Source organism: Neoarius graeffei, chromosome 7 (assembly GCF_027579695.1).
Source record: "Neoarius graeffei isolate fNeoGra1 chromosome 7, fNeoGra1.pri, whole genome shotgun sequence".
NCBI lineage: Eukaryota > Metazoa > Chordata > Actinopteri > Siluriformes > Ariidae > Neoarius > Neoarius graeffei.
In genome coordinates this window covers 82351770-82375292 of record NC_083575.1, presented here as the reverse complement: position 1 = coordinate 82375292, position 23523 = coordinate 82351770, and the positions used below count along the sequence as shown (strand labels likewise).

General features: G+C 41.3%; 1 protein-coding gene across 8 annotated transcripts in view; it reads left to right on the top strand.

The window, feature by feature from the left end:
• The window catches only part of inpp4b (inositol polyphosphate-4-phosphatase type II B), a 538055-nt gene that overhangs the window by 370425 nt on the left and 144107 nt on the right, over nucleotides 1-23523 (top strand). For all 8 annotated transcript variants that reach the window (XM_060926513.1, XM_060926515.1, XM_060926511.1 and 5 more), the window contains one exon: nucleotides 18347-18530. In XM_060926513.1, the coding sequence (XP_060782496.1) occupies nucleotides 18347-18530 (184 nt within the window). The remainder of the gene's footprint in view (nucleotides 1-18346; nucleotides 18531-23523) is intronic.

Genomic DNA, 23523 nt, shown 5'->3' with positions numbered 1-23523 from the left:
AAGTCAGGATGCACTGGTTTACTAGTCTGGCTAACGCGACTGCAAAGCTCTACGAGCTATTGGTCTGGCCAAGATATTCAGCCCAACCGTTTACCAAAGCGCGTGGTTGACCCACCTCCCTGAAATGCCTCAGTTTGCTACTGGTCGAAGCCAGAAAAGGCTGTGACGAAGCTTAAACCAATCACATCACTCTTTCCTCTGACGTATGTGACGCGACGATAGGATTCTCGCTGAGCCCCATTGATTTGGCTACTAGCGGGGCTAACTGGTAGATTAAACTCTTACCGAAGCCGGTCGGGAGCAAGGCGAAAACGTCCTTCCTTTCAATAAATACCTCCAGGGCTGCTCTTTGCTCCGTTTTCAATGAGAACTTCCCGTTGAATGCTTTCAATACAGCATGATTCTGTAAACAATCTATGGCTTCCGGTCGCAGTTCTACTACGTCACTGCCTTGAACACGCCTCTACCCAGGGCCATTGGAGATGCTCAAAGTTGATTGGCTCCCGATTTTTCCGGAGCTTGGAAATGCTGGAGATAGCTTGCCTGGCCAGACTAGCTCGCAACAGGCCCTCGTGTTGCGTCACGCTTAGGATGGGCGGGCCCAGGCTACTGGTTTACACTTTACACACACACGCACACGTAGCCCAGCCTCTCGCTATGTTTAACAGTTTAACACACACACACACACACACACACACACACACACACACACACACACACACAACCCACATGACATCCTGTCGTGTCAGTGGTAAATAGCACATGAGAGCACCAGACATCACAGGTGTGCTCTATTCCTACTCTTTATTTATTAGTAGGCCTAAGCTAACGGTTGCAGGGATGAAGGAGTGATGGTTTTTTTGTCTTAGCTGCCCTGAGGGCATCAGAGTATATTCCTCGCACAACACATGTTGGGGGTGGGGGTGGGGGTGGTTTGCTGGCAGCTTTGTCCCCCCCAGTTCAAAAAATGTATCTGCGCCCCTGCCATCATGGTTTCCAAGAAACCATAGCATTTGTAATTTAAAAAAAAAATTATATATATATATATATATATATATATATATATATATATATATATATATATATATAAATAAAATAGTCAAAGTGACAGCCTTGTGTTCATTATTTATCAATTTACAGTACCAGACAAAAGTTTGGACACCTTCTAATTCAGTGATTTTCTTTATTTTTATTAATTAAAAGTCACTTCATGTCTTAAAGTAATGATGGATGTCGTTTCTCTTTACTTAGTTGAGCGGTTCCTGACATAACATGGATTACTACGGTTGTGGTGTGGAATTGGGCTATTTACTGTATTTTTATTATTTACTGTTTACTGTTTGATCTCAAACACATTAAAAAGGCAAGAAACTCATCCACTAATTAACTTTTGATGAGACACCTGTTAACTGAAAAGCATTCCAGGTGACGACCTCATGAAGCTGGTTAAGATAACGCCAATAGTGTTCAAAGCGTCATCAAGGTAAACGGTGGCTACTTTGCAGAATCTAAAATATCAAACATATTTAGGTTTTTTTTACACTTTTTTTGTTTACCATATGCTTCCAAATATACATGTTCCATATGTTATTTCACAGTTTTGATGTCTTCAGTATTGTAGAAAATAGTCAAAATTCAGAAACACCTATGAATGAGTAGGGGTGTACAAACTTTTGACTGCTCTTGTACCGTGTATGTTTTAGGCTTGTCTGGTGAAGTGAAATGCAGGCCCTCATTAAGAAGGATCCATATACTGCTCCTTCAGATTTGTCCAATATCAGGACCTTTAGAAGCCATCAGTCTTAATGTTTTCAACTTTTTTTCAGGAATATTTTATCTCCTGAGATACTTTATCTGGAGTAATGCTGCCTAAATAATCATCTCCATCCATAATGGTGCAGGCAGAGTGGTGTTTGGAAAGTATCCATTATATCTGTATTTTGCATATTGACTCATAATTCACACCACAGCGCTCTTGAATTTACGATTTCGATTGGTCAGAAGGTTTATTTAGAAGATTAATATTATCAAACAGCAGCTCTGACAGTCGTGCTGACTATAATTCAGATCACAGGTTTATGTGCTTATTGTAATAAATTATTGTTTCTATACTAACATCTTATGCAGTATGAACTTTTAATGTACAGATTACAAATGTACAGTTGTTGAAGTTTTCTGTCAGAAGATGTTTATTTGACAGTGTCTAGTGCAGAGGGGAACTGTCAGGGCCTTCTCGGCCTTCAGAGAAGGCCCAAACATATCAGCATTTCAAATGTTATATTTAATGTCCTCCCCGTGTCCGCGTGGGTTTCCTCCGGGTGCTCCGGTTTCCCCCACAGTCCAAAGACATGCAGGTTAGGTTAACTGGTGACTCTAAATTGACCGTAGGTGTGAATGTGAGTGTGAATGGTTGTCTGTGTCTATGTGTCAGCCCTGTGATGACCTGGCGACTTGTCCAGGGTGTACCCCGCCTTTCGCCCGTAGTCAGCTGGGATAGGCTCCAGCTTGCCTGCGACCCTGTAGAACAGGATAAAGCGGCTAGAGATAATGAGATGAGATGAGATGAGATATTTAATGTCTTTCATTCTTGAATTACTTTCATTCTTTCATAATTTCATGATAATCATTTTCTTCTAATTCGGCCTCATTTTCTATCAAATTTGCTTCAGAAATGAAAGGGTTACTGTCCTGAAAACATTAACCTCCTAGGGCTTAGTGGTCACATGCGCTGACAGCACTTTATGGAAATTCGGAACAAGAATCCACATATGTGGACATACTTTTTCTCTAAAAGTACATCTTATCAAAAGATGATGCTTAGTTTTTATTCTAATCAGGTTCTAATAAGCCCAAATAGCAAAGAGAAATAAAAAATGCATGTAAAAAAACAGCTTGGGCCTTAGGAGGTTAAAATCGAGTTATCCAATGAGTTTTTTTTGTTTGTTGTCTCTAGGCTGAGAAGAGTTTAGAGCTGGCTCACTCATTGGTTAGGACTTCATTGCCAGGACAGAAGGCCATGGCAGTGTGTGTTTATGTAGGAAGTGACAGATGAATTAACCAATCAGATTTTGATTTATAGTGGGAGGAACCAAAAACTTATCACCCTAGGCCTTCTCGAAGGCGAATGCGAGTTTAACCGTGAGTCAGTGCCATCAGTGCAGCAGTGAAGTCACCTTCCAGCCAGTGTAGCGTTCATCAGTAGTGTTAACGAATGCTAATAAAACGGTCAAGACAGTGCTCAAGAGCAAGTAGCACAGGCTAACGACCGAGAAACTAAGATTTCTGTCTCCAGACTCTTCTTCCACACTGCACGCTCGATATAGTATTTTTTCATTCAGTTATGGCTGAGCTGAAGTCCCAGCTCGAATAGTAACGGTTCACCAGTGGTCTAGTGTCAGTGTTTTGTAGCAGTCAGAGGTAAAGCTGTAACTTTTCTGACAGGGGAAAGTTTTCAGGATGTTGCACTTTATAGTTTCTTGGTAACATGAAAAGCTGCTTATTACGAGCTGTTTATTATCTCATCTCATTATCTCTAGCCGCTTTATCCTGTTCTACAAGGTCGCAGGCAAGCTGGAGCCTATCCCAGCTGACTATGGGCGAAAGGCGGGGTACACCCTGGACAAGTCACCAGGTCATCACAGGGCTGACACATAGACACAGACAACCATTCACACTCACGGTCAATTTAGAGTCACCAGTTAACCTAACCTGCATGTCTTTGGACTGTGGGGGAAACCGGAGCACCCGGAGGAAACCCACGCGGACACGGGGAGAACATGCAAACTCTGCACAGAAAGGCCCTCGCCGGCCACGGCGCTCGAACCCGGACCTTCTTGCTGTGAGGCGACAGCGCTAACCACTACACCGCCATGCCGCCCCTGTTTATTATTATTATTATTATTATTATTATTATTATATTTATTAAAAACTGCTTATCTCGTAACTTCAAAAGAGAAAAAAGAGGCTGATGAGGGAATGACTGTTTATAGCTGTTACAGTGCTAGTGATAACAGGAACAAACTTGTTTTGTGCACATTCTACAACATTAAACGGATCTACACTGCCTGGCAAAAAATAAAATAAAATGCCGTTTGGATTTAAATAAGCATATAGTTAAGAGCCTTTGACTGGATCATTTCTGCAGTGATTAATATGTTTCAGCTGGCAACAGGTCTTTTAACCCTAACTGATGCAGTGAGTAGCTTCTCATTTCTTAAACAACCATGTCAGAAGATGTATCATGTAGTCATGGAAAAGATGTTACTGTGTTTCTGAAGAGTTAAATTATTAGCCTGCATCAAGCCAAGAAAACAACTAAGGGGATTACTGAAATGACTGGAATTGTATTAAGAACTGTCCAACACATTATTAAAACCTGGAAGGATAGTGATGAAGCATCAACTTTGCAGAAGAAATGTGGTCAAAAAAATCTTGACTGACTCTGATCAGAGATCACTTAAACGCTTGGTGAAATCAAATCATAAAAAATCGACAGAAGAACTCACGGCTCTGTTTAATAATGAAAGTAAGAGCATTTGTGCACACTCCATGTGATGAGAACTCACAGGATTGGGACTAAACAGCTGTGTGGTCATTAAAAAAAAATCACTGGATAGTGAGACTAATCAAGAGAAAAGGATTTAATTTGCTAGGGAGCATAAAGATTGGACTTCAGAGCAATAGAAGAAGGTCATGTGGTCTGAGGAGTCCAGATTGACCCTATTCCAGAGTGATGGGCGTGTCAGGGAAGAGCATGAAGTGATGCACCCATCATGCATAGTGGCCACTGTACAAGCCTTTGGAGACAGTGTGATGATCTGTGGTTGCTTCAGTTGGTCAAGTCGAGGCTCAGCAATGTTATCGGGCAATAAACTGAAGTCAGCTGATGACCTGAATGTACTGAATTACCAGGTTATTATTACATCAATAGATTTTTTTTCTTCCCTGATGACACGTGCATACAATTAGGGCTCAGCTTGTGAAACAGTAGTTCAAGAAGCATGATGAAACACTTTCGTACATTAATTGGTCACCACAGAGTCCTGACCTTTACCCTACTGAAAGTCTTTTGGATGCTGGAGAAGACTTTACAGAGTGGTTTGATTCCCTAGTTGTCAAGATCTCAGCAAAAAGTAATTAATGCAACTGTTGATGGAAGTAAATATCGTGATGTTGTATCGGGTTGTTGAACCAATACCATGGTGAATGTGTGCCATAATCAAAGCTAAAGGAGGTGCAATAGAATGTTGGAGTGTGTGACTTTTTTTTTTTGGATGGGCAGTATATAAAAAAAGCATGATGTGCAAGTCTTTAATAAATAAATAAACCAACGTCATGGCTGCGAACGTCATTGCTGTAAATGTCATCGCTATGGTATAAGAGGAAGAAAACACTTTCAGACACACTAATCTGTGGTTGGTAAAAGAGAGCAACTGGACTTGCTTGAAAAGTCTTGAAGACGTTTCGCCTCTCGTCCGAAAGGCATCCTCAGTTCTGTCTGTCTAATAGGGAGTATCAAGTATTTATCCTCTCATGGATCATCATAGAATCCGAATCAGAATGCTGATGGCTGCATTGTAGGTGGCTGATAGATGTCATAGACACCCACCTCTGTTCAGTGATGGTCGTTCCAGGTTGACAAAAATGAACGATCCTCTCTGGCTAAGATGTCTGCCAGTTTTCTGGAAGTCCTCTCATACTCCCGCACCAGTCGAAGGGAACTCATCCCAAAGTGCGTAGAAACATATCTGTGAAGATACTCAGTCATCCAGGTACATAGTAATCTGTGGTTGGTAGAAGAGAGCAACTGGACTTGCTTGAAAAGTCTTGAAGATTCGGATTCTATGATGATCCATGAGAGGATAAATACTTGATACTCCCTGTTAGACAGACAGAACTGAGGATGCCTTTCGGACGAGAGGCGAAACGTCTTCAAGACTTTTCAAGCAAGTCCAGTTGCTCTCTTCTACCAACCACAGATTACTATGTACCTGGATGACTGAGTATCTTCACAGATATGTTTCAGACACACTGTTATTGGAAAATAATCAACTCTGGAGTTGTAACAGTAACTCTACGTATAGTATTTTATTAATTATTCCGAACAACTTAAAGTGATTAACCAGGAAATTTTGAAATTACAGGGTTATGAAATGCCATCATTATACATTAATACAGGATGTTCTAGATAAAAATAATTAAGCGGACTTTAGTTTAAAAAACATGTTAAAGTTGTAACATCAGTCAGTTGGGCTACTTCCCCGGGTGCGGGCATACTGGATTAGCCAGATGCATGGATGTATTAGGAGACGAAAACAAGGGTGGCGCTGCGTGATGTAGGATTCCGCATGACAGCATACAGTGTCATGCACCAAATGGATGGAAGATAAGCAAGTATTTTTTTTAATAAACAGGCAATAAATTAGCCACTACTTTAGTTTGATTCCTTTTCTAGTACTGCATTGCCATAATTTTTGTGGAGAAATGCAAACAAATTGACTGAGAAGTCATGCTAGACCATAATATTATACTATAGTCTAATTGTCACAACAGACGGACTCTCGGGCGCGCTCCGAACTGACTCGCACGCATGCTGCGAATGACACACACCTACACAGGATTAAGGTGCAATCAGCACGCCTATATAAGGACTCAGAATGCAGACTTGCTTTGCGAAGTATTGCGTTGTTGTGACACATTACCAAGCCTTGTTTCCTGACTAATTTCCTGGTTTCTGATTCCTGTTCCTCGTTTTTGACCCTGCTTCTGTCTACGATATTCTGTTTGTGTCTTGCTCGACCTTTTGCCTGTTTTACAGTTCACGATATACACCTGCTGATTTGGACTGTTTGCCTGTTTGGACTTTTCTTTATAATAAAGATCTGCTGCACTTACATCCATCTCCAACCATCCCTGACAGAATATTTTGCCCCGCTGACACTAGTATAGCATGCACTTGTACACCTCCGCTGTGCTCGCGGAAAATGACCTCACGCATGATGGAGTTACGGCGGCCTCCCTGACAAAAAATAGTCCCGTCTATTTTCATCACTTTAGTCGTTATATCATTAAGAACAAATTCAAAATGCAGCTTTTTTATAAAGGACAGACATAAAGACTGACTTTTGGCTCAATTTGTTTATTTGCAAGATATTTCCTTTAACAGTACGTAACCAAAAAGACAGGCTTATAAACAGGGAGGTTGTAATTAACTGGAACTTGAAACCATAAATGAAACTATATCTGATTCATTGAAGAAGCCAAAAATGTAATCCAGGAATTAAATATGATTCACTGTGCAGCCCTTATAATATCCATTTTGAGGTTCTTCTATGCTGAACTGAGCCATTTAAGCCTCATTAAGGAATCGCATCACTGGCACTGTGCATAGCCTGAGAGCCTTTTATTCCTAACTTTATTTGTGTTTAATTGAAGCTGTAGGCATGACCTAAATGGCAGAACGCGACTAATCTATCTTTTAGCATCCACTTTGAATCATTAAGCAGTTCTTCTGCAGGTGTCAGATGGTGAAACGGGCCGTGATGATACGGAACAGTGAAGGAGGCTGGAGTGAAGTCTGTGTACACAGCAACTTCCCTGAAACATTTTGTCCATGTATTTGTCTTTGTGTGTGTGTAATGAAATAGAAGAGAAAGGAAGTATGTGAAAGTATGTTGGAATACATGCTTTTGTCACTTTCTGTCCAGACAAAGCTACAGTTGTGGTCAGAAGTTTACATACAGTGACATGAATGCCATCTTGGATATGAATGTCATGGCAATAGTTGGACTTTCAGTAATTTCTTTGAACTGTTCTTTTTCTGTGCACAAGTTTTAATTTTCTTTGGGTTTTCTGAAATCAACACATGGTCATAATTAGACATACAGGGTCAAAAATGTACATACGCTCACTTACCGGTAGATTATTAATTCAGAGGTGCTGAAACTTCCAAAATGTCTCTTATCTTGACAAGGCCGAGGTCTCTTAACTTCCTGTTAGTGATCATGATTGACTACAGCTGGTAGCTTCTCTGTGCCTTCATAAAATGGGGTTTGTTTACAGCACTCATTGGATTGACCAACACACAAAACAATGGGAAAGTCCAAGGAGCTCAGTGCAGATCTGAGAAAGAGGATCACAGATGTACACAACTCCAGATTGTCTCTTGGAGCCATTTCTAACAACTGCAAATTCCAAGATCAGTTTAAACAACTGTATGCAAGTTATCGTGAGGTGTAGTCACTTTGCCAAACCACTTTGCTTCAAGAAAACCCAAACTGTCACCCTCAGCTGAAAGGAAATTGGTTTGGATGGTCAGGAACACCCTGGGAACCACCATGGCATAGCCCTGCCATGAACTGGAAGCTGATGGATCACTGTCTACAGTTCAGTGAGTTTTACATCACCATGGACTAAGAGGCTGTTATCCAAGAAATAACCCCCTGCTCCAAAATTGACACCTTCAAGCTTAACTAAAGTTTGAAGCTGACCACACAGACAAAGAAAAAGCCTTCTGGAGGACAGCTGTATGGTCAGATAAGACAAAGATTGAGTTGTTTGGCCACAATGACCACCATGTACAGAGGGACACTGTACCAGCTGGTGGTGGTGGTAGGATCATCGTGCTCTGGGGCGGTTTTACTGCCAGTGTAACTGGTTCGTTGCACAAAGTGGATGGAATAATGAAGAAGGAGGACTACCTCAGAATTCTTCAGCATAAACCATCAGAAACTTGAACACCACTTGGGACTTACAACAGGACAATCAACCCAAACACGCATCAGAGCTGGTTGTGGAGGATAAAGCAGGCTAGCATTAAGCTTAAAACAAGCCCTGACATCAACCCTATTGAAAATATATGGACGGTGCTTATAAGTGGAGTCCGTACCAAGAAAAAAAAACAAATTTAATTGAACTCTACCGATTCTACCATGAAGAGTCATGAAATATCCAACCAGAATTCTGCCACAAGCTTGTTCATGGTAAACAAAAATGTTTGGTCAAGGTGAATCTTGCGAAGAGACATTTTACACAAATATTAGGTGTGCTGTATGTATAATTTTGACCCTGTGCTGATTTCAGAAAACCCCAAAAAATTAAAACTTGTGCACCAAATTATAGTGGTTTTTTTTTATTAAAGATGTATGCTGTACAATCATTCTGCCACAGAAAAAGAACAGTTCAAAGAAATTACTGAAAGCCCAAATATTGCCATGACATACATAACCAAGCTGACATTCATGTCACTGCATGTAAACTTCTGACCGCAACTGTACGTCCTTGTGCATGAGAAGCTGTGTCAGAGAAAGCAGTTTGCAGTTTTCGAGCTGCAGTAGTATCACTAAAGTTGAGGGGACAAACATAAGCACGGGCCTCGGATTAGTGATTAAGTTCAGGTTGATCCCTGCTGGATGCTAGCGGCAAACCAAAGAGCATGCTTCTATACTTCTCTGGGTTTCTCCTCTATTAATTAAACTTACACCGGAGACTGGAGCTTAATTACACTTAGGGGCTTTTGCGCTTCCCTCGGTCTGTTTACTGTCATTGTTCATTCTCATTGATGATTTATGATCACCCACAGCAGACATTTACCTTTCCGCTGTTTCTGCCCCCCTGAAGGCTGCTGTCTTGCTCTGTGTGGTGGATTAACGCAGCTCAGAAACAGGAGCTAATTTACTCTGGAAGCTTCTAACACCCCCACAGGTTTTACAGAGTAGCATTTCCATCCAAAAATAACTTTGAGTGCATAATTGTCTTGGGAGAAAAAAAAAGAAGTTTTCAGTAGTTCAGCTTTATAATTGACTTTTGGATGGATTTTGGTTTCCACAGCATCTCGAGATTGAGGCAGTTAATTTCCGTTTTCTTTCCCACAGCATTTAGTTATAGTTCCTTGATCCAACTTGGTTAATAAAGACTCTGATGATTAGATGTGCCCTTCCTCTGCCAAAGCCTCAGGTTTTGTCTCTGCTCTGCCATCACTAAGTCTCAGACGGTATGTTGTCCTGATCGTTGTTTTCTCCAGATCAAGATTACACCACTCCGCAACCTTGGATTGTGTTGAGTTTCTTCTCCACCTCACACACCTGATCTAACTCATCAGCTCATTAGCATTCCCCTTTCGACCTGGATCAGGTGTGTTGGAAACATGTAGAACTCGAAATGCTTCCAGGACGAGCTGAATCACAGACTAATTTGGCTTTTTATTACAGAAGCTAGATCGAGTTTGTGTCCAGCATATGGAGTCGCCTTTTCAAAGCAAACAGCCTTGTGCAGTTTTCAAAGTCTTTGTAATAATGGGAACAGGAAGCTATTTACAAGCTAATGAATGTGCCAGTGTTTGATAGATATGACGTTTTTCATCTAAAGGCTGTTTTATGGCTTGATTTTTGGACAGTTTTAGGCATAGGACTTTGATAAATATTATTTGGCTTGTCATTTTAATCCAAGGTCAGGACAAGACTGTATGTTATAGGAAAATGTTAACATTTTATTTGTTGCATGTATCTTGAGAGCATATAGAGTACCAGTCCAAAGTTTGGACACCTTCTAATTCAATGCTTTTTCTTTATCTTTATTAATTAAAAGTCACTTAATGTCTTAAAGTAATGATGGATGCCGTTTCTCTTTGCTTAGTTGAGTGGTTCTTGACGTAATATACAGATTATTAGAGTTGTGCTGTGGAATCGGGCTAGTTACTGTATGTTTATTATTTACTATTTGATCTCAAACGCGGGGCGGCACGGTGGTGTAGTGGTTAGCGCTGTCGCCTCACAGCAAGAAGGTCTGGGTTCGAGCCCCGTGGCCGGCGAGAGCCTTTCTGTGCGGAGTTTCCATGTTCTCCCCGTGTCCGTGTGGGTTTCCTCTGGGTGCTCCGGTTTCCCCCACAGTCCAAAGACATGCAGGTTAGGTTAACTGGTGACTCTAAATTGACCGTAGGTGTGAATGTGAGTGTGAATGGTTGTCTATGTGTCAGCCCTGTGATGACCTGGCGACTTGTCCAGGGTGTACCCCGCCTTTCGCCCATAGTCAGCTGGGATAGGCTCCAGCTTGCCTGCGACCCTGTAGAACAGGATAAAGCGGCTAGAGATAATGAGATGAGATGAGATCTCAAACGCATTAAGAAGGTAAGAAACTCATCCACTAATTTACGTTTGACAAGACACCTGTTAACTGAAAAGCATTCCAGGTGACTACCTCATGAAGCTGGTTAAGAGAATGCCAATAGTGTGCAAAGCATCATCAAGGTAAACGCTGGATACGCTGAAGAATCTAAAATATGAAACTTTTTATTTTTGTAACTCTTTTTTTTTTGTTGTTGGTTTTGTTTACAAAAAATTCTATAGGTGGCGCTTCTAGGGACTGCCACATTGTAGAAACAGCTCCTCAGACGTGGTCGTGTTTATGCTTCTTTTAGCTTTTAATCTGCTGTGAATGTCAGTAAATGTTATTGTAAATGTATGGGAAGATGTCTGGACAAGCTTGGGTCGACATTTGGCTGTACTGAATGGATATAACCGCAGAAAATCGTTCTTCACCGCTGACGTCCCCTATATAGAGAATTACAGTGGCTACCAGGGTGTGGTTCAGGTATTCCTTGGATTTTATGAGGAGTCATAAAAAGTGTCATTCAACAGCAAGCCCACAAGTGAAACAACTCCTATGTGACAACAAAATACTCCGGGGCTCAAGAAGGCAGAGAGGGAAAAAAGCGGGTAAGAGCTGTTTACGCAAAATTGAAACTGTAGTTGGAAGAAGAAATTATCTGATTAACTTCCATCACCCTTCTTTGTTGTCTGCACTTGTTTCCCGTGCAAACTTGATGAGCATCAAACTTGTAAACAACTGCTCTCCCAGTTGTGCTACATCAGTGCCGACATTCCTACTTGCAACTCCAAGATCTTTAGTCAACAAAATAGATGAATTCCAGGCCGTTTTATCGGGCAATAATGTAGATATTGCGGCGGTTTCGGAGTCGTGGTTCTCACCTTCCACGCCTCAAGAACTACAGTCAATTGACGGATATACTGTCTACTCAAAATGCCGCAATAATCATTGCGGTGATGGTGTAGCAATTTACGTATGAGACAACATACCATCCTGTCTCATCCCTGCAATCAGCGTTCTAGAACAACTTGAGTGTCTCTGGATCAAGGTATGACCACACCGCCTGACTCGCAGGTTCTCGTCCATTGCCGTCTGTGCAGTTTATTCACCACCACAATCTCTGCACGAGGCAGACCTCATTGAACACCTCATCTCAGCGGTGGACCAACTCAGAACAACCTACCCAAATATCGGACTAGCCCTTCTCGGTGACTTTAATCGTCTCAATATTCGTGATATCCTTCTCGACAGTGACCTCTCCCAAGTGGTTCGGAATAACACTAGAGGTGACGCCATCTTAGATCTCATCATCTCCAACATGAAGCCGAGTTACAAGAAACCTGTGATCCTTCCACCAGTCAGTCTTAGTGACCACTATTGTGTCCTTTGGGAACCACAAGTTCAAGTCAAGCACAATACTTGCACAAGGCAACTCATCCGTCCCATGCGTGAGCCAAACCTCAGTGAATTTGGCAGATGGATTACCACCCACCCCTGGGAAGAAGTCCTCACTGCAATCTCAACAGAGGCAAAGGCCAATGCGTTCTATCATACACTGATGTCTGCCATCAACGAGCACTTTCCTACCAAAATAGTGAAAATCCATCCCAAAGACAAACCATGGATGACACCTATGTTTAAGCACCTAATAAAACAAAGACAGAAATCATTCTCGACTGGTCCCCTCTCAGACCTGAGCAAGTTCTACAGAAACAAGGTGCAAATCGCGATCCGCAAAGTAAAACACAATTTCTACAGTACAAGGTCAAAGTTGAAGGTCACAAGAAAGCCAACCCCCGGTTGTGGCATAATATTAAATCAGTGTGTAACATGAACAAGAAACCCAGCTGTATCCACACACCGAGCATTGATCAAAACGACTTTTCAATGATAACCAATGCCATCAATGCCAAGTTTGCAGATGTGTCCCAGTCACTACCACCACTGGACTCATCATCCCTCCCAGCATTCCTATCTGCCCCGGGACCACTACCAGTCATTCAAGTTTGGGAAGTCTACTTTCAACTCAAGTCAATCAACCCCTATAAGAGTCCTGGCCCTGATGGTATTCCTACTCATATCCTGAAGGAGTTTGCATGTGAAATCAGTACTCCCCTCTGTGACTTATTCAACTCGTCATTTAAGGAGGGCATGGTCCCACCACAGTGGAAAGAAGCCAACGTTTATCCCTTTACCTAAATCATCAGCACCACATATAGATGAACTTAGACCTATATCTCTGACTGTTCAAATATCAAAAGGTCTGTGAACGCTTTGCTGGAAACTGGATCCTTCAGGACATTTCCCCTAGGCTTGATCCATACAAGTTCAGTAGCAGAAAAAAAAAAGATCCACAATTCACGCACTGGTGAGTCTACTAGATTTCCTATACAAATCAAGCTCCCTACCGAGTTCCATCTGCACTCTTGTGACAACTGATCTGGCTAAAGCTTTCGATAGAGTTGATCATTTAACAGCTATTCAATGTTTGAAAGACCTGGGAGTACGCCCTTCCATCTTGCAGTGGCTATGTAGCTTTATTTACAATCGTCGCCAGAGGGTCTACTACCAAGATACAACTTCAGACTGGCTTTATCTTACCTGTGGGGTTGCTCAAGGTGCAATCTTAGGTACAATCATTTTCCTGGCAGTCACAGATGACGTGTTACGCAACTACACTAACCAATGGAATATGTTGACAACATGAACCTGGCACAAGTCAGACGTATCACCCAACCTTGCTCCCTTCAGCCGAATTTGAACAAATTGAATGATTGGGTCAAAAAACACAGAATGAAGTTAAATCCTGGGAAATGTAAAGTCCTACATGTAAGCTTTGTGAGAGCTATTCCTACTCCTGCACCATTGCTAATTAATGGACAAACTCTGGAAATCATGAAAGCCATCAAGGTGCTTGGACTCACTATACAGTGTGACTTGAAATGGAACTTGCAAGTCGACAGCATGGTCTCATCTGCAAACAGAAAACTCTTCATTCTCCACCAGCTAAAGCGTTTTGGAGTATCAGTTCCCAACTTGACAACAGTCTACACAGGTTATATCCGACCCTCCTTGGAGTATGCTGCACCCATGTGCCACCCAGCACCGACTTCTATACAATCAGCTTCCCTGGAACGAGTACAGAAAAGGGCATGTAAGATAATCCTCGGGACCAAATACAATGACTATGTTACATCCTTGTCCACGCTGAATCTCTGCTCCCTAGCGTGTCGACGCACCACCATCTGTGCCAAATTCGCTCCAACTCTTTTGAACTCAGAGTTCTGAGAGTGGCTTCCACCACTCAGGCAACATATCACAGGTCAGAACACATGCAGTTCTAACAAATTTGACACTCCCCTTTGTCACACCAGTAGGCACAGGAACTCAGCTATACCTTATCTAGTAGACATATTGAACAAGAACTGATTAATACAATAATTTTACTCAAATCCTTCCATGTCACCCCAAAACTGGTCCTCAAGATCCTGTCATATCTCTTTTATCTTCTGAATCAACTTGGATTGTTTTAATCGTCCTGTTGTTTTTATCAGTCTTAAATTCTGTGTTATATTTGATTTTAATTTGTATAATATGTACATATTTTTAACTTTTGACATCTTTGTATAACCAATTGTTAAATCAACTCAATTCAGACAATGTCTGCAATGTTGATGAATAAAGTTTTGATTTGATTTGAGAACGCCAATAGTGTGCAAAGCATCATCAAGGTAAACGCTGGATATGCTGAAGAATCTAAAATATGAAACTTTTTATTTTTTTAACTTTTTTTGTTTACCACATAATTCCATATATGTTCCATATGTTATTTCATAGTTTTGATGTCTTCAGTATTTGTTCTACAATGTAGAAAATACAAAATACAAAAAAAAAAAAAAACCTATGAATGAGTAGGGGTGTGCAGACTTTTGACTGGTATTGTACTTTTCCAGCATCACAAAACACATTTTCGAGGTTCACTGTATAAATAGAAACAATTATTGGTTTATAATTAACCATTATTCCATGAAATCAAGTCGTACATGAACTGATAGCCGATGAGGCGCATAGCACTGAGTTGGCTATAAGCCATGTACGACGAGATTGAGTGGAATAACTGTTTTATTCTATCCACATTCACTGGATTTTAAGAAACATAACATTTTTATTTTAATTTTTTGCAAATTCGATAAATACAACTATGCAAAACGTCCGACAAAATAATTTCCGCTTAGAATGTAAACAAACCTGCGAAACGACAGTAGCAATTTGTGAAAAATGTGATAATTCTTGAATTTTTTTTTTAAGATATGCTCTTACCATCAAATACTTTTTTCCCATATTTTGTTGCTTTTTTATTTTTTGGGGGGGGTTGTTTTTGAGTAGAGTTGTTATATCATCCTCAGCAACACGTGCCACCATTTTGTTTTTCTCTACTCACGGTATATGAGCTGATATCCTAGTAGTAGAGTAGCCAATCAGAGCATGTGATTGCTCATATCCAGTGAATATGGATGGAATAATACAGAATATCTCATCTCATCTCATTATCTGTAGCCGCTTTATCCTGTTCTACAGGGTCGCAAGCAAGCTGGAGCCTATCCCAGCTGACTACGGGTGAAAGGCGGGGTACACCCTGGACAAGTCACCAGGTCATCACAGGGCTGACACATAGACACAGACAACCATTCACACTCACATTCACACCTACGCTCAATTTAGAATCACCAGTTAACCTAACCTGCATGTCTTTGGACTGTGGGGGAAACCGGAGCACCCGGAGGAAACCCACGTGGACACGGGGAGAACATGCAAACTCCGCACAGAAAGGCCCTCGCCGGCCGCGGGGCTCGAACCCGGACCTTCTTGCTGTGAGGCAACAGCGCTAACCACTACACCACCGTGCCGCCCGGTTGTTGGCATCATATGTTTTAACAAGAAGCACACATTAACCTTCATCCTGACTGGCTAATAGCTGTTGGGTGACAGGAACGAGCGACCTTGTGGGTGGAAATGGGCAGATGATCAAGTTAGAGAGAAAATGGTGGAATCTTAAATAAATAAATAAATAAATAAATAAGCAAGCTACCTGAGCATCTTCAACCTGATGTCACAAGAAAACCATCCAAATTTAATCATGCTGCCAGCCAGGTACTGTTGATAAACTGTCAACCAAAATTTCTTCCAGTTGTATGTTTAGTTCCTCTTCATCTTCATGTTGTACATCACGCAGGCCTGTACAAATTCAGCTGAGGAGTAACAGCCTTCTTTTAGGACTTCCGCAAGTCAAAGAAGAAGACTTTATTTGTTATATATACACATTATAGCACAGTGAAATTATTTTCTTTGTATATCCCAGTTTATTAGGAAGTTGGAGTCAGAAGAAGTTAGGGTCAGCCATGGTACAATGGAACTGAGAGGGTTAAGGGTCTTACTCAAGGGTCCAACAGAAGCAACTTGGCGGTGCTGGGGCTTGACCTCTTGACCTTCTGATTTGTAACCCAGAGCCTTAACCACCGAGCTGCCACTGCCCTCATTAAGAATACATATTAATGAATCATTTTAAGATGTCTGCTCATGACAGTTACTGTGTGGTTTTAAGGAACATCAACTAAGTTGAAGGAGCAAAGAAGACTTCCTTTGCTTCTCCAACTCACAGCCAGCTTTCATTTCAAAACTTTTCATTTAAAAATGTATTTGTAACTTTGTGAATAAAGTTATTTATTCAAAATACACAAATGATGGAATAGTTTCAGAGAGAAGTTTTGGACTCCACATGTGTTTCATAGAGCCCTGCGATAACCTGGCAACTTGTCCAGGGTGTACCCCGCCTCTCGCCCATAGTCAGCTGGGATAGGCTCCAGCTTGCCTGCAACCCTGGAGAACAGGATAAGCGGCTACAGATAATGGATGGATGGATGGATGTGTTTCATAGAGACATTCAGGAATTACACAAAATGCTTGAAATAATATGATAAAGCACTTTTAACATATGATCTCAGGAGAACATGGACCATCACGTGTGGTTCATTTGCACCAAAGGAATCATGCTTGGATATTTTAGGTTGGGGGGGGGGGGGGGGAGGGGGTTGTGTTTGGTTTGTTTTTTGGTTTGTTTGTTTTTTCTTTACATTGAGATCTTTCACCAGTTTGGTGAGCTGAAGATGAATTGAAACAAATTAACCTGTTCTACGATTTTAGAGATGATCTCTGTAAAACACTTTCAAAGCTGTGCACACTAAGCATGCTGTGACTCTACAGTGGAGAACTAGAAAACTAGAGAATATCCATCCATCCATCCATCCATCCATCTTCTGCCACTTATCTAGGTCCAGGTCTTGGGGGTAGCAGCCTAAGTACAGCTGCCCAGACTTCCCTCTCCCTGGCCACCTCCACCAGCTCTTCTGGGGGAATACTGAAGCGTTCCCAGGCCAGCCGAGAGGTGTAATCTCTCCAGCGTGTCCTGGGTCTGCCCCAGGGTCTCCTCCTGGTGGGACATGCCCAGAGAACCTCACCTGGGAGGCGCCAGGGGCATCCTAACAAAGTGCCCGAACCACCTCAGCTGACTCCTTTCGATGCGGAGGAGCAGTGATTCTACTCTGAGTTTCTCCCGAATGACCGAGCTTCTCACCCTATCTCTAAGGGAGAGCTCAGCCACCCTGTGGAGAAAACTCATTTCGACCGCCTGCATTCGCAATCTCATTCTTTCGGTCACTAACCATAGCTTGTGACCATAGGTGAGGGTGGAAATGTAGATGGACCAGTAAATTGAAAGCTTTGCCTTTTGGCTCATAACGAATAGTGGCCTTTTAAGCTGATCATTAATGCATTTCTGGCAGCAAAACTGCTCGATCTGCTCATAACGGATAACCATGAGGAAACCAGCTGGACGTCTTGCTTCACCTTATGTCATATATGACTTGTTTAAGTGATTTAAATTCGCTATGAACTCAACCGCAATAAATTTGCAGGCCGAGTGCACAAAGCTAGTGGGCGTCTAATGATTAGATCAAATTATAGCTGTTTTGAGCTGCAATCTTTGTATTGATTTTGCTCTGTCCTCCATAGGTCAATTCCACGACCTGTACAGAGTCTTGTTTCTCTGTGTTTATATACTGTGATTGCACTCATTTTTTAATTTGAAAAAAAAGGTTATTCTTTCTTTGTGGCTGCTTTAAAATTGTGCAAGAGAGTTGTTGTTTTTTTTCCTGCCGGATGCTCATCATCTATTTCTTCTCCACAGCTACAGCACGGCGTATCAGTGCATCTACTACTCTCCAGAGCACACAGCCAAAGCCAGAGAGATCCTGAGTATGGTGGCCCAGTTGCAGCCCCTCATCTGCAGTTTAGCCGAGCACCTGCTCCTCCAGGCCCAGCAACGCTGCAGCCGCAGCCTCCGGGAAGCTCTCAAGAGTCTGGAGGAAAAGGTAAGGACCATGTTTCAGTAGTATGTAATAGCAGCCAGTACAATATAAAGCCTCTGGCTGGGCCAAAGAAGAAGCTGCTTCTAAATACAAGCATACAAGTAAAATTAAGAGTGATCTGAAGTTATTTTCAGCCCAGCCTTATGTAATTCGGGGCATAATTGCGTAGCAACATACAACCCTGATTCCAAAAAGTTGGGACAAAGTACAAATTGTAAATAAAAATGGAATGCAATGATGTGGAAGTTTCAAAATTCCATATTTTATTCAGAATAGAACATAGATGAAATATCAAATGTTTAAACTGAGAAAATGTATCATTTAAAGAGAAAAATTAGGTGATTTTAAATTTCATGACAACAACACATCTCAAAAAAGTTGGGACAAGGCCATGTTTACCACTGTGAGACATCCCCTTTTCTCTTTACAACAGTCTGTAAACGTCTGGGGACTGAGGAGACAAGTTGCTCAAATTTAGGGATAGGAATGTTAACCCATTCTTGTCTAATGTAGGATTCTAGTTGCTCAACTGTCTTAGGTCTTTTTTTGTCGTATCTTCTGTTTTATGATGCGCCAAATGTTTTCTATGGGTGAAAGATCTGGACTGCAGGCTGGCCAGTTCAGTACCCGGACCCTTCTTCTACACAGCCATGATGCTGTAATTGATGCAGTATGTGGTTTGGCATTGTCATGTTGGAAAATACAAGGTCTTCCCTGAAAGAGACGTCGTCTGGATGGGAGCATATGTTGCTCTAGAACCTGGATATACCTTTCAGCATTGATGGTGTCTTTCCAGATGTGTAAGCTGCCCATGCCACACGCACTAATGCAACCCCATACCATCAGAGATGCAGACTTCTGAACTAAGCGCTGATAACAACTTGGGTCGTCCTTCTCCTCTTTAGTCCGAATGACACGGCATCTCTCCCTGATTTCCATAAAGAACTTCAAATTTTGATTCGTCTGACCACAGAACAGTTTTCCACTTTGCCACAGTCCATTTTAAATGAGCCTTGGCCCAGAGAAGACATCTACGCTTCTGGATCATGTTTAGATACGGCTTCTTCTTTGAACTATAGAGTTTTAGCTGGCAACAGTGGATGGCACGGTGAATTGTGTTCACAGATAACGTTCTCTGGAAATATTCCTGAGCCCATTTTGTGATTTCCAATAAAGAAGCATGCCTGTATGTGATGCAGTGCCGTCTAAGGGCCCGAAGATCATGGGCACCCAGTCTGGTTTTCCGGCCTTGACCCTTATGCACAGAGATTCTTCCAGATTCTCTGAATCTTTTGATGATATTATGCACTGTAGATGATGATATGTTCAAACTCTTTGCAATTTTACACTGTCGAACTCCTTTCTGATATTGCTCCACTATTTGTCGGCGCAGAATTAGGGGGATTGGTGATCCTCTTCCCGTCTTTACTTCTGAGAGCCGCTGCCACTCCAAGATGTTCTTTTTATACCCAGTCATGTTAATGACCTATTGCCAATTGACCTAATGAGTTGCAATTTGGTCCTCCAGCTGTTCCTTTTTTGTACCTTTAACTTTTCCAGCCTCTTATTGCCCCTGTCCCAACTTTTTTGAGATGTGTTGCTGTCATGAAATTTCAAATGAGCCAATATTTGGCATGAAATTTCAAAATGTCTCGCTTTCGACATTTGATATGTTGTCTATGTTCTATTGTGAATACAATATCAGTTTTTGAGATTTGTAAATTAATGCATTCCGTTTTTATTTACAATTTGTATTTTGTCCCAACTTTTTTGGAATCGGGGTTGTACAAGCGTTCAACCTATCCTTCTTGAATTTGCAACTGTAGAACTCAGATGGAACCTCTGCCAAGCAGGTTATGTCTTCACCGTGATTTGTTTGTTTGTCTGACTGTAAGCAGGATTGCATAAAACCTACCAACCCGATTTCCATGAAACTTGGTGGAAGGGTGTAGCATGCGCCATGGAAGAACCCATTCATTTTTAGAATGGATCTGAATCATGAGGCCATTCCATGAATTGATTTTCACTTTCGCTAATGTTGCGAGAAAGTCTGCGCTCAGGAATGCCATATATCTTAAAATCCAAGAAAGTTCGATATTGACAAAACATAGCCAACGTAGAAATATGATGACACCATTGGACATACAATATTTGACAGGAAAGTTTGATATTGACAAAACATAGCCAATGTATAAATGACAACTCCATGAAACATACAGTTTGTCCAGACATATAAAGTGGTTGCGGTTGCAGATTTGAATATTGTAGTAGAGGCAACTATTGTCCTTGGCAGAGGTCAGCACTCTTTTGGGTCTATTTCTCCCAACCACTATATCACCACTATATGGGACATTATGTTTTCAGGTTGTCTGCATGTTCATCCATCGCTACGTTCCATCTGAGCTCTTCAGTTGCAAATTCAAGAAGGATAGGTTGAACGCTTGTACAACCCCGATTCCAAAAAAGTTGGGACAAAATACAAATTGTAAATAAAAACGGAATGCATTAATTTACAAATCTCAAAAACTGATATTGTATTCACAATAGAACATAGACAACATATCAAATGTCGAAAGCGAGACATTTTGAAATTTCATGCCAAATATTGGCTCATTTGAAATTTCATGACAGCAACACATCTCAAAAAAGTTGGGACAGGGGCAATAAGAGGCTGGAAAAGTTAAAGGTACAAAAAAGGAACAGCTGGAGGACCAAATTGCAACTCATTAGGTCAATTGGCAATAGGTCATTAACATGACTGGGTATAAAAAGAACATCTTGGAGTGGCAGCGGCTCTCAGAAGTAAAGACGGGAAGAGGATCACCAATCCCCCTAATTCTGCGCCGACAAATAGTGGAGCAATATCAGAAAGGAGTTCGACAGTGTAAAATTGCAAAGAGTTTGAACATATCATCATCTACAGTGCATAATATCATCAAAAGATTCAGAGAATCTGGAAGAATCTCTGTGCGTAAGGGTCAAGGCCGGAAAACCATACTGGGTGCCCGTGATCTTCGGGCCCTTAGACGGCACTGCATCACATACAGGCATGCTTCTGTATTGGAAATCACAAAATGGGCTCAGGAATATTTCCAGAGAACATTATCTGTGAACACAATTCACCGTGCCATCTGCCGTTGCCAGCTAAAATTCTATAGGTCAAAGAAGAAGCCGTATCTAAACATGATCCAGAAGCGCAGACGTCTTCTCTGGGCCAAGGCTCATTTAAAATGGACTGTGGCAAAGTGGAAAACTGTTCTGTGGTCAGACGAATCAAAATTTGAAGTTCTTTATGGAAATCAGGGACGCCGTGTCATTCGGGCTAAAGAGGAGAAGGACGAGCCAAGTTGTTATCAGCGCTCAGTTCAGAAGCCTGCATCTCTGATGGTATGGGGTTGCATTAGTGCGTGTGGCATGGGCAGCTTACACGTCTGGAAAGACACCATCAATGCTGAAAGGTATATCCAGGTTCTAGAGCAACATATGCTCCCATCCAGACGACGTCTCTTTCAGGGAAGACCTTGCATTTTCCAACATGACAATGCTAAACCACATACTGCATCAATTACAGCATCATGGCTGAGTAGAAGAAGGGTCCGGGTACTGAACTGGCCAGCCTGCAGTCCAGATCTTTCACCCATAGAAAACATTTGGCGCATCATAAAACAGAAGATATGACAAAAAAAGACCTAAGACAGTTGAGCAACTAGAATCCTACATTAGACAAGAATGGGTTAACATTCCTATCCCTAAACTTGAGCAACTTGTCTCCTCAGTCCCCAGACGTTTACAGACTGTTGTAAAGAGAAAAGGGGATGTCTCACAGTGGTAAACATGGCCTTGTCCCAACTTTTTTGAGATGTGTTGTTGTCATGAAATTTAAAATCACCTAATTTTTCTCTTTAAATGATACATTTTCTCAGTTTAAACATTTGATATGTCATCTATGTTCTATTCTGAATAAAATATGGAATTCTGAAACTTCCACATCATTGCATTCCATTTTTATTTACAATTTGTACTTTGTCCCAACTTTTTTGGAATCGGGGTTGTACGATTTATATAGAATTAACTTTGTAAGGAGCAGATAAACTGATTAGATTTTGGATTTGATCCAAATGGAGTCAAGGTCACAGCAAGGTCAAATGTCTGAATAGTATTTTTTTCTATAGTGTTTTTCCTGTGTGAAGTATATTTTAAGGGTATTTGAGGTATACAGTGTAGTACCAAGAAGGACTAGACTCGTTGGTGTTGAGTTCTGATTCGTTTTGCAGTTTTGTGCTCCAGATAAATGACTGACACTTTATGATTTTATGATGATAGTTACATTATATATGTATTATTTACTGAGTTACATAAATTGTCATTTCTATTTTTTCACACCATTGTTTCACACCTGATGCATAAACCTTTTTTTTTTTTTTTAAACCAAATGATAGTAAAGTGTGCTCCCCATAACTATTTTAGAAATTACGGGGTCCTCTGATTGTCATCAGTAGAGTACAAATGAGGGGAAAAAATAATGTCTATGACCATACAATTTTCATTTGTTCTTCAACATGTCTCTCTACAAATGTAGAGAGACGATGGAAAAGAATGTAGGCAAGAGAAAGTGACAGAAGTTGTTCATGCTCCAGCTTGCATTTTAGTGGCATGCCTCCAAAATCAATGCACTTCATCGCAATGTAAACACACAGATTTTATGTGATGGTGAATGAGCTTCAGCTGTGCCTGTTTCCATCAGGTGTGTATCTGAGATTTGTAAGTGTTCTGTTACCGTATTATGTAGCAGTGGGTAGAAATGCAATGCGACAGAGTTAAATCAGTAATCATTCTGCTTTTAAATGTTTTGATTAAAAAACTGCTGTATCCAATTTGTGTCCCTTTGTAATTCGTACCCGGCAGGACAGATAGCGAAAGAGGTTGGAACAATTTTGTTTTGATTCACAAGCCTCTATCACATCTGCATTAAGAACAGCCGAGTGGTCACATCGGT